At 38.1% G+C, this 14,701-nt stretch overlaps 1 protein-coding gene across 1 annotated transcript in view; it reads right to left on the reverse strand.

Annotated features, from left to right (window-relative positions):
* Window positions 1-550: 550 nt before the first annotated feature.
* The window catches only part of LOC140942484 (uncharacterized), a 17,323-nt gene continuing 3,172 nt past the window's right edge, over window positions 551-14,701 (reverse strand). Inside the window, exons 2-7 of the mRNA XM_073391394.1 lie at window positions 12,112-12,353; window positions 11,053-11,167; window positions 9,415-9,543; window positions 8,660-8,693; window positions 5,763-5,898; window positions 551-1,188 (exon numbers count right to left, since the gene is read on the reverse strand). Coding sequence (XP_073247495.1) covers window positions 661-1,188; window positions 5,763-5,898; window positions 8,660-8,693; window positions 9,415-9,543; window positions 11,053-11,167; window positions 12,112-12,353 — 1,184 coding nt within the window. The 3' untranslated portion in view covers window positions 551-660. The remainder of the gene's footprint in view (window positions 1,189-5,762; window positions 5,899-8,659; window positions 8,694-9,414; window positions 9,544-11,052; window positions 11,168-12,111; window positions 12,354-14,701) is intronic.

Raw genomic sequence — 14,701 nt, forward strand, 5'->3', positions numbered from 1 at the left:
ATGAAAAAGTATTGGGCACAGTATGAACTGGAACCGCACCAGAAAGGTTGGTAGAGAGGGTATGGTGTAATAAAAAATAATACTCACTTCTGAATACACCGTCTCAGTAAGTTCCAGTCCTTGATCCGACTCATTTACGTACGCTACGGACCGAATACATGTTCACAGAGACGAAGAGGTGGCAGAAGCTAATGTCCGTTCAAGGTCCACGGCTTAATACGGTGTTCACTTAATACAGGTAGGTTTCACTGAATTGCATGCATATGGTCAACCCGGCGTTAATCCGTGGGCAAAGTGTTTGCTGCAAGAGGACGAGCTACATTTGTTGCAAATGAATCCACTGTTCAAGGCCGTAAAGATTTTTTATTAATGTTTCTAGTCCAGCAATACGGCTCTAGTTTTCCCCGTTCGCAATTATGTAAAACAGCATTGTTTAGTTCACAAATCTTCAAGTACTAGAAAACATAAGCTTGTACTGAAGTTTTAAACTACTTTTTATTCACCACTTCTTATAATCTATAGCTACTACTGGCTTCAACGTTAGTGTGCAAACTGCAACTCATAGAGATGCACTGTCAGATTGCTAGCTGTATAAACACACAGAATGTGATCGTGATACAAGAAAAACTTCAACAAATTTTCTTCCGTGGTGTTTTCTTGTCACTGCAATAAGATGTATCCCATAGCCTTGATGTGCTTGTCGTTATTATCACCCCCGTAACTAGCTTCGTTTCCGCATGCGTTGTTGTTATCAGGTTTTCCTCCAGTACCAAACCCAATTCTGGAGTCACAATTATAGCAGTCGTTTTCATTGTTACCAAGTATACCGATCCTTACTCTGGACAGGTCCCGGTGCTTACTACCACTATCAGCATTGAACCCTTCCTTGTTACAGTTGTACTGCAAGGAGGCCTCAGAACCAATCAGCGACTTCCACGTGTCACGACCCAGTGAGGTGCTGCGGTATTGCCCATCAGCGATCAGAGAGTACAAGGAGTTCGCCTGCTGGTTGATAACAATAAACTTGGACTGGCTGTCATAGATTTTCATACCGAGGCAGATCTTGGAGAAGGATGTGTTCCAGTAGGTGGGAAGCTTCGTTTCATTGTCGTCAAACCCAGTCTTCCCTCCGTCAAGGTTAAAGGTTTGCTTGTTGCTCCAAAAGGTGTTATCGTAGTGAAACGTAGTCTGTAATAGGAAAAATGGAAGAAATAGAACAATTGTAATTTTCAAAAAAGAAAAGGTCTACGTTTCACTTACAAACGACAGCGGTGTCCTCGTTTTTTTCAGAATTAAATCAAAATAAGCCTCAGCAAGCGTTTTGAATGGTCAACAAATAATTAGTAATAAAAAACAAATATCGCATTCATCTACAATTAATATAATTGAAAACTGTGATATAATAATCCTTAACCCTTAGCTTGCTTAACCCCCGTGATCCTAAATAATTTGTATGAAAATCTTTTTGGTACTTTTTCCTATGCTTCATTTGCATTTAATTGTAACCTTTGTTTTGCAAAATAGATAAAAGGAAATTTTCCTTAAAGACCTTAAATATTTAGTGATGCTCCAACTGCCAATTGATCTCTTTGTACTTCATCCTTTTTTCAATTGCCAGTTTTAGCTGGCACGCCAGCAAAAATAAGTCCAGAATTTGGGAAATAAGAGGAGTTGAATATGCAAGGACTATCGCCAAGATTCAGATCGGTGCAATTTTTCATCTTCGAGATATTAGGAGAAATGTCGGTGTCCATCTGAGAGGCACCAACATGGCGGCCGGATGCCAAAAGAAACATCTGTCCCTGACTTTTTTTACGAAAACAGGAACTCATCTCTCGGTGGAACTCATAAACATTAATTAAAAGTTATACTTTTTCTAATACAAGGACTGTTCAGATAGCAAAATCCCCCCCTCCCTCAAAAAAAAGTCAATTTTTTACCTACATGAAAGCTCAATTGACTGCCATGTAAATGCTGCGTCATCACATGAAAGCTTAAAAATTCAAGCGTAACCTATTACTCAAAGAGGAACCCTTCCAAAGGAAGAGTTTGTAAAAATATAACTTTTTAGCTGCCCTAATACTTCATTAAAGTGAAAACTAAAAAGTTTAGTTTGAATTTTGATGACGTCATGTGGAAAACTTCAAATTGTTTAAACTAGACGTGCCATTTAAGTCCGCAGGGAACACTCCCAATTCATTAATACATCCGTTTCTGCTACATCTTTTAAAACGCTTATATCTAGTCTGTTTTAGAGGCAATTTAGATAATCTTTCACAGAGACATTAAAGAATGATGGAAGTTTAGGAGGGTGTTTTTTTCTTTTTGGCGATCGCTTTTTACGGCAATGCTTTAAGCCACATTTAGGCTTAGGCCAAACGTCGAACTTTTCTTGAGAAGAACCAAACTTAGTAAGCTAAGTTCATGAAAAGTTCGACGATCGTCCCTACTCGTACGTTCTATACTTCAGAAGGATAGAACGTCTGAAGATCGTCTCCTGGACAAACGTCGATCTTGACATGCGACGAAATAAACTAAACTGATTTGTACCATAATGTAAATATCAGAGCCTCGTTCTGGAGAAAACTTATTACTGATCTGATTCTGCTGATTGGTTTGACTGGTCCTAAGTTCGACGTCTTACCCAACAGACGATCTTAACTTAATTTAGATATTTAAGTTTGCGGATCGAATAGAAGACAGCACTCTTTGATTTAATAATAAGGGATTGATCCAACCCTCCAGTGTGTCAAAGTGGATTCTCTATGTCACATGTCACGCTAGGAAAAAAAGTGTTAAAATCGGCCAAACGATTGAGTGGTGGCGATAGGCACAAACATTTTTGGAGTTCTTAGGGCTATAACTTTCTTTCCCTTAAAGGCATGACACTGAAATTAATACAGGCAACAATACTTGACTCCAGAAAAATTTTGGAATAGTCGTTTTGTTAGTAAAGAGTCACGTGACCATCTAGTGGTCAATTAAAAAGTCAAAACTCCCAAAGACTTCTCCTCCAAGAGAATTAAGGTGATTTCCTAGTTTTGCACCGCGCATCTCTTACTGCGCATAACAAGATGGCCGCCGTAAAAAAGAGCATGTGAAGTAACATTATTAAAACGAAGTTGACTGAAGAGAAGCGCTATTGGAATTTTTGCTTGCTGTTGTTTCTTGCTGAGGTGAGACTCAATGTGTTGGGAATGTGCATAACGTAAGCAGTACGCGTGTTGCTGAGTTCGACTTCCTCTCGGAGAACCTCGATAGTGGATGTTTAACTTGTGCTGACTCACTTTGATTTTCATTTAAACGCTTTCTTTATCACATTGTGTCCTAAATGTGATATCTCGATGTAAATTCTGTAAAAACGGATTTTTTAATACTTTCTTCCCCCTTTCACATACATTCTATTTTGAAACTCGCCCCAGTCCTCTCTCAAAAATCGAGGAAAATGCATTTGGTGCGCACTTTCTGCAGCTCTACCGCAAGTACGGTGACCCCCATTTTTTATTTCATGATTTTAATAAGGACAGTGCTTCCTTTCGATGAGAAAAAAATTGGCACAAATCTATGCTCAGATTTTTGGCAGCTTTACTAAATTGTACGAATGAGCTATCACGGGTCGAATAGTGCGTGTCCAAAAAAATTCTACTTTTTAGCGTAAAGTAAAAACAAGGGCATTAAAATGCATTTTTCTGGTACGTAAGTGGATAAACAATACATTAAAGTCAAATTATGTGCGATACCACTTGCATCATCGAAAAAATCTCTCCTTTATGTCTAGTTTTGGGCTGCCCGCGGTTTTTGTAAAAGGGTCCAAAATAGCCGTATTTGTCAACATTGTGACGTCAAAACGAGCACGGTGATCCCCACTTTTTACTACTTTTGTATCATCTTCTTGACTTGTTGCATCAGTGTATCAAGTTTCATCTACAAGGTTCTTTTACTGAGGAATCACCTTAAACCTAAAAGTGTGATACTTTGCAGAAATATAGCGCACATAAAATTGAAGAACTTGTCCGATTTGAAATTCAAATTTCATTTTTGTGACGTCATAATTGATGATGTCACAAAATGGGCTTTTTGGTCATGCGCAGTACTAACCCAAAAATGGACAATTTGAAAAAATAACTTAACACAAATACAAAGTGAAAGTCTCAACTCATTATCTTCTATAGTTTAAGAGATATTTGTAACATTCCACGCATATTTTTAAACAGACTTTGGACACATTTTGTGGCCGAGTTTTAGCACTTTTTTTCTCAGTGTGTGTGCACACGTGAACACCTTAAATCAAGTGCCCATATTCTATCCCAGTTATGATTATCTCGTGAACTTGTCGACGTCAGTCGTTGTGCGTCGTGCATTCTCGTTAAATAAATTCCTAACAATAAGCATCAGGTGCCCCACCCCGCGACCTTAAAAGCCTCAGTGGTAGGCTCCGCCCTAAAGTTCAACCTCTTACCTTTTTACAAACTATTTTTGACAGGACAGGTGCATGTCGTATACCTTCTATTGACAAATAGCACCCCTTTCATATGCCTAGTTCTTTACATTCCTTAAAACTGCAGTAAATGTACCTTCTTTTAAATATGAGTGCATTACAAAACCAGGAAGTTCTCTCCATTTTTTTCCCCCACAGCCATGAAATGCATTTGTTTGCCCTTTTGGTTCCTTTTACACCCAAATAGCAGATTTCCCTACCCTTTTATATACCTCAAATAGCGATAACTAGCAGTAAAGGTACATGTATCCCTCTAGCTAGTAATTCACGTGGTACAAAGCCACCATGCTGGAGAGTAAGAGAAACACTGGTACAAGAAAAAGCAAAAACACTTAATTAGTTATTCATAATTTCAAATGATAATTTATTTGTCTTGTCCCAGTACGTCTCCAGCATGGCGGTTTTATACCATGTCAGGAGCCCATGACCACGTGAATGACTTGATGCAAAGGTTTGATGTGCCATTATATATTACGCGCCAAGAATCAGTGAACCGGAACCAGGAAGAAAAGTAGTCTTCAATGGTATGGATAATGAAAACGGTATGAAATACAACTTGCATAATTCAGTTGCGGTGCATTATTTTTAAATGACAGAGCGGTTGCCGCCTATTCCTTCTTGAAAATGAATAAAACATTTAACATTTTTCTAATATTTAGTCTAACAATTAAAATACCTCGGAACTAAAGAAGGATATGACGCACATTATGTAAAATAAACAGTGACATCATCGTAACCAAATAAGGACATGATCCCTACAGGTTAATCATTGCTCAAAAGTAACTAGGAAAGTGAAGAAACCTTCCAAACCAGTTTAAAATCAATTATGACCATATATAACAAACCTAAAACCTGTCAAACCGGTTTAACAATCAAAAAATAACTCTTGACGTTATCTTAATGAGACTCCTCCGCATTTCTCTCACGAGATAAAGACATTTAAAGGCTCTGACGGCGCTTATCATCGGTGCTTTTGTTTTCTGCGCAAACTAATAAGATTCCTGGGCAAAAAAGGCGTAAAACATCCTTGCAATACTAGTTAACATATGGGCACCAAGCCATGGATCTTCATCTGCGAAACTGTGTTCATTCCTACATCATCGGCCTTTCCCAGTCTTAGCAAGGCAAGAAGGACGGATAATTACTGCTACTGACCTAGATATACCGTGTACTACGGTAGTCTAAATAAAATACTCAAGTTCTTCGTTCAGATTACAATGTGATTATGCACTGTTATTATGGGCAATGTTGGAACAGCTTATACCTTGTTTCCATCAATCTTCATAGCCAGAGTCCATCCACCAACTCCACAAGCGTCAGTTTCCGTAGTGGACATGTTGCAATAAATATCCAAAATATCATCTCCCAAAATCAGTGGGTAAGCTTTGCTTTCATTTGATCTACAAGGAACAAAATAACTTAATAAGGGAGATCCTAGGACAAAAATATACAGTTGAGCCCAATTGATCGCTAGTAATGATCGGCTAGTGGTTACCTGGTGATCAGCCTTCCTAACCGCCGTCCTAGTGACGCATCACGCAACCCTTTAATTGCGCGACGAGCCAAAGTTTAGCTGGAGGACTAAAACGGCTCACAACGATCCTTGTCGAGGGGAGCGCAAGATTGCGAAAGGTCGAAGTTAAAAACCGATTTTCTGACTTCTTTGGTTAACGCCTCCAGCTTAAATGCAAATTCTGTCCATAATATCATCAGTAAGCAATGCCTAAAAAAATGAAGACTACGCAAAAGCAATTAAGCCAAGTTCGTGGCGCGAAAGAAATGTACAGACACAAATTAAAGTAGAAGACAATGAAAACCTAGCTAGTAATGAATATAACGCAATGTTGTCGACAACACTGACCAAATGATCTTGCTCAAACTTAATTTTATCTTATTGTTGGTTTTCACATGACGTCACTAAAGTTCAAACTGTAAAACAAGCGACCTTACTGAGACTTTACTTTCATGACGTATTAAAGCAGCTAAAAACTAATATTCATACAAACTTTTGTTTCGAAAGGATTTTTGGTTTTGTGGTAGAGTACACACTGTATGCTTGAATTTAGAAGCTTTTGCTTGACGAGGCATTTACATGACGGCCGAGAGACAGGGGCACCCAACGGGAAATTTTGAGAAAAAGACCTTAAAACAACAACAAAGCATAAATAAAGGTTTCTGAAGCCATTTAAAGCATTTTCGGAGATTGCTGGAGAAACTACATCTGTTCCTCACTCCCAGCAAGACTAATGCAAGAGTTCTCAGCCATCAAGGTTCACATACAACCTGCAACCTGACTTACTCGGAAGTTTCCCAGCAGACGTATGTCCAGACATTACTGACCGGTTTGGGTGTGGTCCTAGGGAAAAATTCAGACCTTCAGTGGGAAGGGGGGGGGGGGGGGTAGACAAAAGGGTGTCGCCCAAGGGCGAAATTCACCCCTTTAGTCGGGAAAGGGGGTTGGGAGGGAGAGAAAAGATTAACATCATAGCAGCAGGAGCCTATCACCCAGATGGCAGCTATTCTAGACATCAAATCCCCTTCAGACACCCTGATTTGTCTTTTTCCCAGCTACACTTTCCTTCCAAGGACATATTATTTCCTCCACATCTCCCAGCCGGCAGAAATTTGCCGAACAGATCGATTGGATGCCCCTGGAGAGAGCTGTCATGTGACTTATTTTGGGCTATTGTGCTATCGGAACAGTTCATGTCAAAAGTATTACTATAATGTTTATGAGTTCCTCGAGAATTAAATGCACGCTTTCGTAACAAAACTCAGTGACAGATGTTTCTATTGCTTTCCGGCCGCCATGTTGGTGCCAATCCGTATGGGCACCAACATGACGTCTCCATACAAAGCTCTATAAATTTGGGTAAAACATTTCTCCGGAAATCTCGCATATGAAATATCGCTCTGACTTGAATCTTGGCGAGGTTCTTTGCATATTTACCTCCTTTCGATTCATTTCCAAGATTCTGGACTTTATCTGCTGCATGTAACATTTTTGACTTTTAATTCGATCTGTTTTGGTTGGAGTGACACCGAAAACCCGGCAACATGTATCTTTGTCTGTATGTGATCATACCCAGCGTAGTCAACCAAGTGCCCTTTTCAGGTCTGTGTTTATTGTTTTTTGTTCCCACTCAGTGCAGAATACTTGTGGTCATCAAAATAGGGCTTCTCAAATATTTTTAGTAGCGCTTCTAGCTTACGTGCAGAGGTGGTGTGCATTTTGTTTAACAACATTCATGAAACAATTTGTTGATTCGGAAGGAAGAGTTTTTCCAGTAGATTTGAAAATAGACAATTAAATCATAGTCATGGGGAAATTTATGCGCTGAACAGTAGCATTCTTAATTTTTTTTTTTTAAGACTGTTAAATAAGACCCTCCTCCATGGGGTAGTGACAATTTTAACTATCTTCTATTCAGCATGTAGATGTACAGTTTTTCTCAGATCATTACCGATCCCAAGCCCCCACAATGTAAACAAGGGCCTATTTACGGCAGAAGCCTAAAAATCAGAAAATATTACAGATGTGATAACAGAAAATAATAGTAGTCAAAGGAAGAAAGAAGAAGAAAAGAAGGCTGTGAAAAACCGAAAGAGAAAAGGTGTCTCATCTTCATCTCAGTGGGGGCGATGGCTATAGACGGTGAATATGATCCTGCCGAACTATATATATGGCGTCTATTAAGCTGGGAACGTTGATTTGGAAACGTTTGCTATTTACAACTCTAGCTATAAATAAGCCAATAAGGCTTACCTGAATTAATGTGCAACTACTTTCATGGAGCAGCTGAGATAGCAGTTTACTGAGAGTTTTTATGCATTTTTTTTTATGCAAATTAATTTGCCGAGAATCAGCTGTAATGCCCTTTGTTTTTCCATATAATGTAACTTTCAAACACTTGCTATACTGATGTTAGTTTTCCATACTTGAAAATTTAAAAAATTGTTATTGAAAATTAGCTAGATATCACCCCCATCGTTTCAATGAATAATTTAGATACCTTCCCCACTATCTTGGTGTATTGCTGCACTCTGCCTTTAAAAACTCCTTCTGTTTCTCAATTCCCCCCTTATAATGACTGCACAGTCCCCAAAACAAAAAGTTTGTGATTTTAATGGACTAAAAATTGAACTTGTACTTTTACTCACATTTTCTTGTTGTAAAGGTCTTTACACGATGAAACTGTGTTACAAAATAAAAGAAGGACAGTAATAAATAGAGTTGCTTTATAACCGTGCCAAATGATAGGTAGCTCCGTGCGCTTTAATGTAGATTTTGAATAAAACATGCAGTATACAATAATTCAAGGGAAAAAGTTATCCTTCCCAATCTAAAATTGCAATCAGTGTCCACAGCGACGGGAATATTTAGCAATTACATAATTACTGCATACTATCAAGAGCCATAATGGGCTCTTGATACTATCGAATCGACGGTATATTGTTCGCATCTTCGAACGGGTAAGCGCGCCAGTTGGTTATGAAGAGGGGGAGCCAATCATCAGATACGGCGAAATATTTTGAATAAATAATAATAAATGTTGGTATTCTCATATGGTGAACACTACGAATATTCACGTTCGGTTTGTGAAGTTCTTAATCATTACTTTCGGCACTTTTTTAAGGATTCTTTTACCAGTTTAAAAATAAAACGTTAAAACTCATGTAATGGCATGCTTTTTCAACCATCTGTTGTTTAAGAACTAGACAGTATAGACCTATACTGTCTTCAGTCAGACATGCATGGCGTTCATATTCTATCTATAACAAAAAGGCCACACTAAAACATATGGCTGGCCAATACATTGTGTTTTTTGGATTGCCAGGACTGGCAATGCATGGTATTGTCTGTTTACTTAATTTCTCTAGGACCTAGCAAGTCGATACAAAGCCTGCTAACCCACCTGGTTCACAATTCTTTCCATCTCCATAATATCCCGGTTGACAACTAGTGCAGTTGTAACCTCCCTTGGTATTATTGCAGTAAGCATTTGGACCGCAGTTGTGAGTATTTTTTGCGCATTCGTCTATGTCTGTAAAAGAAAGTTTATATAGTCAGTATGATGGTTATATTAATGGGGAGAAACTCGCGAGAAATGCATGGTGCTGAGGAAAACCCTAAGTACTTCAGTACTGCAGAAAACAAGAGGACGAATGACTCCAAAACAGGTTGTTGAAAGCAGCTACAGCCCGTTGCCAAGTTTTTTTGGAAAAAAATTATCAAGCGGTTTCAAAATTAACATGAAATTTGTGGGAGTAGACTAAATTACTCACAAAAATGGTATCAAAAGCAGCTGAACGTAAGCTAATCAAATTCTTCTTTCTCGCAATCGGTCAAAGCAATTCCCCTTTTTTTTCGTACACAGTTTCAACTGAAATCAGACCACTATGAGATGAAACTGCATTTTCAGAGTTCATCTTTTCTTTTAATATTAGCGAGTTATGTCGATGGCATGTTTATTGGCTGTCTATGACCCTTTAAATTTCATTCCGAAATATTTCCAAAACGCTCTCATAAAATTTGTTGACACTTTGCCATAATCGAGACAGCGAAGGGAGTTAAAAGCTCCCTTTACCGATTTCCGAAAAAAAAAAAACTCCTGGTACCGAGAAATACATAGACAAATAATAAGCCTAATGGCCTCATTACGTTGCCATTGAAACTCTGATGTCAAAATAAAACACAAACCATAACAAATTTTCATCTTTATATAATACAGCTGTGGTGTACTTTTTCCGATATCTTTTGTTCATGGCTACGTAGTTAATTCTCAAACTTGGGAGGTATCCCCCTAAAAAAATTCAGTCGAGCCAGCTTAAAAACCACCACTTCCAATCAATCCCATCCTAAATGTGGTTCACAAAGAGACACTTTCGTGCACGATACCGTCACAAAAGTGATATTATTTTGTCTCCGTCGTCATGTACCATACACTCGCACTGACATGAAAACTCTTTAAACTGGTTATAACTAAGAACAGGTAGAAAAGTAGTGGGGAAAAAATAAATTCTAGCTAACTACCCCCCCACCCCCCCGACCGAACAAAAACTTAAGTGGATAAGAAGAGTATTGGTTTTATACTTCTTTACTGCCCTATTTGCTTCTCGTTGACTGACCAATTTGTAGACGTTACGCTGTGAGACATCTCAACGAGGCAACACCAGAGAGTTCGCTTATTGACAATGAGAAATTGAATTGCTAGGTACTAAAAGAGATTTCCCCCAAGACTGAGTTTTCTTTGATTACCTTTCAATGAACCGTCAAAATTCTGTTCTGGTGCATCTTCAAGTCTTGTATTATTTACTGTTTTGTTAAAAAATTCACTTACTACTTGTTGAAAATAATGAAAATTTAATGAGCGCCCACGACGAATACGCGCCCATGAAAACCGGAAAATTTGATAAGCGCGCCCAGCACGCCTAACAGAATAAATAATAAAGTAGTTTGCGCGGAAACTATGGAAACCTCTTGTGATATTGCCTTTTATTTATTTGCTACAATTTACAATATCTGAACTAGACAAAGATTTCAATTAACTTACCGTTCTCGCAATGATCCCCTTCAAATCCCACTGGACACAAACAGTGATATCCTTTACCGGTAAAACCGGTTTGACAGGTTGCTTTGTTCTTGCAAGGCTTATTTGCACAAGCGTTCTAGGGACACGGAAAGAAATAAGACATCCCTAATTTTTATAATACTTTAGCAAATTTTTTGTAAGATAATTTTCTTTGAACGTATATGAATTTAAAAATGAATTTGACATTCTGATTTCATAACTCAGCAAGACGTTCTGACCCTATACCATGGCGCTCTGAAAGTATCCTATCCTTTTCGTCGCTGCAATAGTCTACGTGACATCCTAGTCAGAGCCAAACACCGCAGACCACCGCTGTAACAGAAGTAGGTGCAAGACGTGTCCTTTTATTACAGAAGGAACCCAGGGGCGGATCCAGGATTTTTTTTAGGTGGGGGTGCACTCGTCTCTTGCTCTACTTCAACACCAATAAACCACATAATTTTTTTTTTTTTTTGCAGAATACCAGTTGCATTAGAAAATCGCAGGTCATCTCAAGGGGGGTACGCACCCCCTGCACCCTCTCCCTAGATCCGCCCCTGGAACCACGTCTTACACCTTCTACTCAACCAACGAAAACGACGCATCCCACACCACATTTCCTGTTCATCTTCCAATCTCATTTACATGATCCAGTGCAATACATCAGCGAAAGTAAACGCCAGCTCAGTGACAGATTTAGAGAGCAACGACGCTCCATAGAAAAAGCCAGAAATCCACATCAATTTAATCATCCTACCGCCGTTTCAGACCACTTCTCCCTTCCAGATCATTCCATCAAGGACATAGAAATCATTCCATTAGAACAAATTAATTCAGGCGGGCGAAACCTGTCTTCAAATTACATTTGTTTTGGAAAACTTTCATTATGTTTTCTAAAAAGTTGACAGTAGCGACCCCGAAGGCCGCATTACTTCAGAAAGTGATAGAACCATAATTGCAGCACTCGCAAACAATCTTCGATCCAAACAAGTAACATTTCGTTTCTTTACAAAGTTTCATAATTTGTAAAACTTTGCATACCTTAGCTCCACAGTATATATAACCTGGATTTGATTCCATATTTCCCTCTCCTTCTCTTGAGGTGGAGTTGTTCAGCTCACATTTCCTTGTGACTTTGTTAAAGTTGTAACTGACGCAGTTTGGTTCCATGTAGCACAAAGTCCGGCAGGATCGTTCACTCTGGACCTCAGCAGTACGAATCAAGTGATTTTTGAGGCGTTTTCCATCAAAAGAGTGATCAAACTCTATCTGGCGACATATGTCTGAGACAAATAGGAAATAAATGAGCTCACTGAAAATGGCTTGACGTTTAATGCAAGACCTCATATTCAATTCACGACTGATTGTTGAGGCTTTCTGCGAATCGCCGGAGACTGAACCTCCTCCCACGCCAATGATAACTCACTTGGAGAAAATTAATTTTTGCAAAAACTTAGAGCATGATGTAAAAAAAAAGGAAAATAAAAATTTGAATGATTTGAAGAAGTAATTCAACAAAATAAATTGATGACATTAATTTTCTTACACCATGTTCTGTCGCACTTTGTGATAATCGTCGCACTTTGTTATACCTGACGCACCTCGTAGTAACACTTTGTGCACTTTGCAATAAAAAATCTGTCGCACTTTTTCGTAAAATTAGAATTAGTAGTATAGTCATTGTGGCAAATGAATGCCGCATGAGCAAATATGATAAAGACCTTTTTAGTGAGATAATATAGTAACTATAAAATAACGATGATGATGATGATGATAATGATTGTGGCACCGTGTTGTACTCGGAGTTTGTGGTTTTTATTTATACTACTACATGATAAATTTCTGCAATTTTATTTGCTTAGAGCAGTGGTATTTCAGCTTAATTTGAAATACCTACATGTGAAAATTACAAACCTTTTGTGGGTAGTAGTATAAACAAAAAAAAGCATTATTTGTTCGTGATATTTGGCATAAATACCACTCGTGATATTTCAAAATTATCTCAAATTTCACTCGCCTAACGGCTCGTGAAATTACGTATAACAATTTTGAAATATATATTTGAAATAATATTTATGCCAAATATCACTACAAATCGATGCTATTACCTATACTAATTTGGTCTCCTGTAATACTAGTATAATGGTTATTCATGGCGATAAACTCTAAAATCTCGTTATATCTGGTCATATCCTCGCAGGTTATGAAACCGGATTTGTCCGTTGCCCGTGCTACTAGTAAAACTTTCAAAATATTTTGCTTATACAATCACCTTTCGCCAGAAGGACACTTAATTTTATGGACAACCCGATAATACGGATAGCAGCTAAATTCAAATTCAAATTTCCATTATTACGGTCTCTCGCTGTTCCTGGGATACAATCTTATAGTCTCGAGGTCGTCCACATAGAAAAAGCTCTACTTCCCCACAAAGCTCTTGAATACTGAAGGCTGCAGTTGATGTCTCAAGCATGGCCTGAGGCTAATTTGCATAAAATCTTATAATGGTCATAACTTTGTGAAAATTTATCAGAACGTTCCAAAATTTGGCAACCCCGGAAAAATCGGTAACCTTAATTTTCCTGTAACGTAAGAAATCAGATAGCTGTGTCACGTGACCACTTTTGTTCGAGTCCAGAAAAGAAAAGAAAACTAAAAATGGGGTGCCCAGATGCCACACAGTATATATTAAATACAGTATTTTTGTTATTGTATCATCATTTCTCGCTTGAATCTGGCCGGAATGGTTGACTCACGTTTTTATTTAATTAGTAATTAAGCAAAATAGGTCACGAGCCACTTTTCACCTGTTAATATCTTTTTAAGAAATTAAAAATTATTTCCGTTCCGGCCATAGAAAAAATTCGTCCGGTAAAACAAACATTTACACATGGTTCAAATTTAGTTGTAATCAACCCTACCCCATTTTGAATTTCTTTTTGAATATCATTATGACGTCACGTTTCACGTGACTACATCACCTCAACCCTAATTAATTCAACGCCTCAAAAGAAAACTTCTCGAACGTTTTTTGGCAACTTTTAGAATTAAAATGCGTGGCCGTAGAAGAAACACAGCTTTATCTTCGCGTGGGGTCGAGACCCAAAATTGAGCCATGCCTTAATATGCTTGAGGTGAACACTTTTCTCCACCCTCACTTGAGAAATTGGTGCTGAAAACCGTTCAGTGGAATGTTTACTGATTTTTATTATTGTTATTGTTGTTGTTGTTTTTGTTGTTATTGTTATTTTATTATTGTTGTTGTCGTCGATGATGATACTTATTATTGGGTTTACTTGTTCTCCGATAATCCATTTCAAGTTCATTACATTAGGTGCGACAGGTATTACAAAGTTCGACGATTATTACTAGGTGCTACAGAACACACCACGCCAAAAGTAAAAAGCGAGAGCAACAATTAGACGACAACAGGTTCACAATAATGACTCTAGATAGCGTTTTTAATGCCCCAAGAGATAAACTTCTACCCTGACGAACTATGCCCCGGTCGCTAAAAAATAATTGTTAGACCTAATTGTTCAACATTTTTGTTTTTGGCATTGAACATATTTTACTATTTAAATCGATAGAGCTGCCAATTAGCTTTCAGTTAAGAATCGCCTTAATGTTT

The sequence above is a fragment of the Porites lutea genome, chromosome 7 (genome assembly GCF_958299795.1).
Source record: "Porites lutea chromosome 7, jaPorLute2.1, whole genome shotgun sequence".
NCBI classification, from domain to species: Eukaryota; Metazoa; Cnidaria; class Anthozoa; order Scleractinia; family Poritidae; genus Porites; species Porites lutea.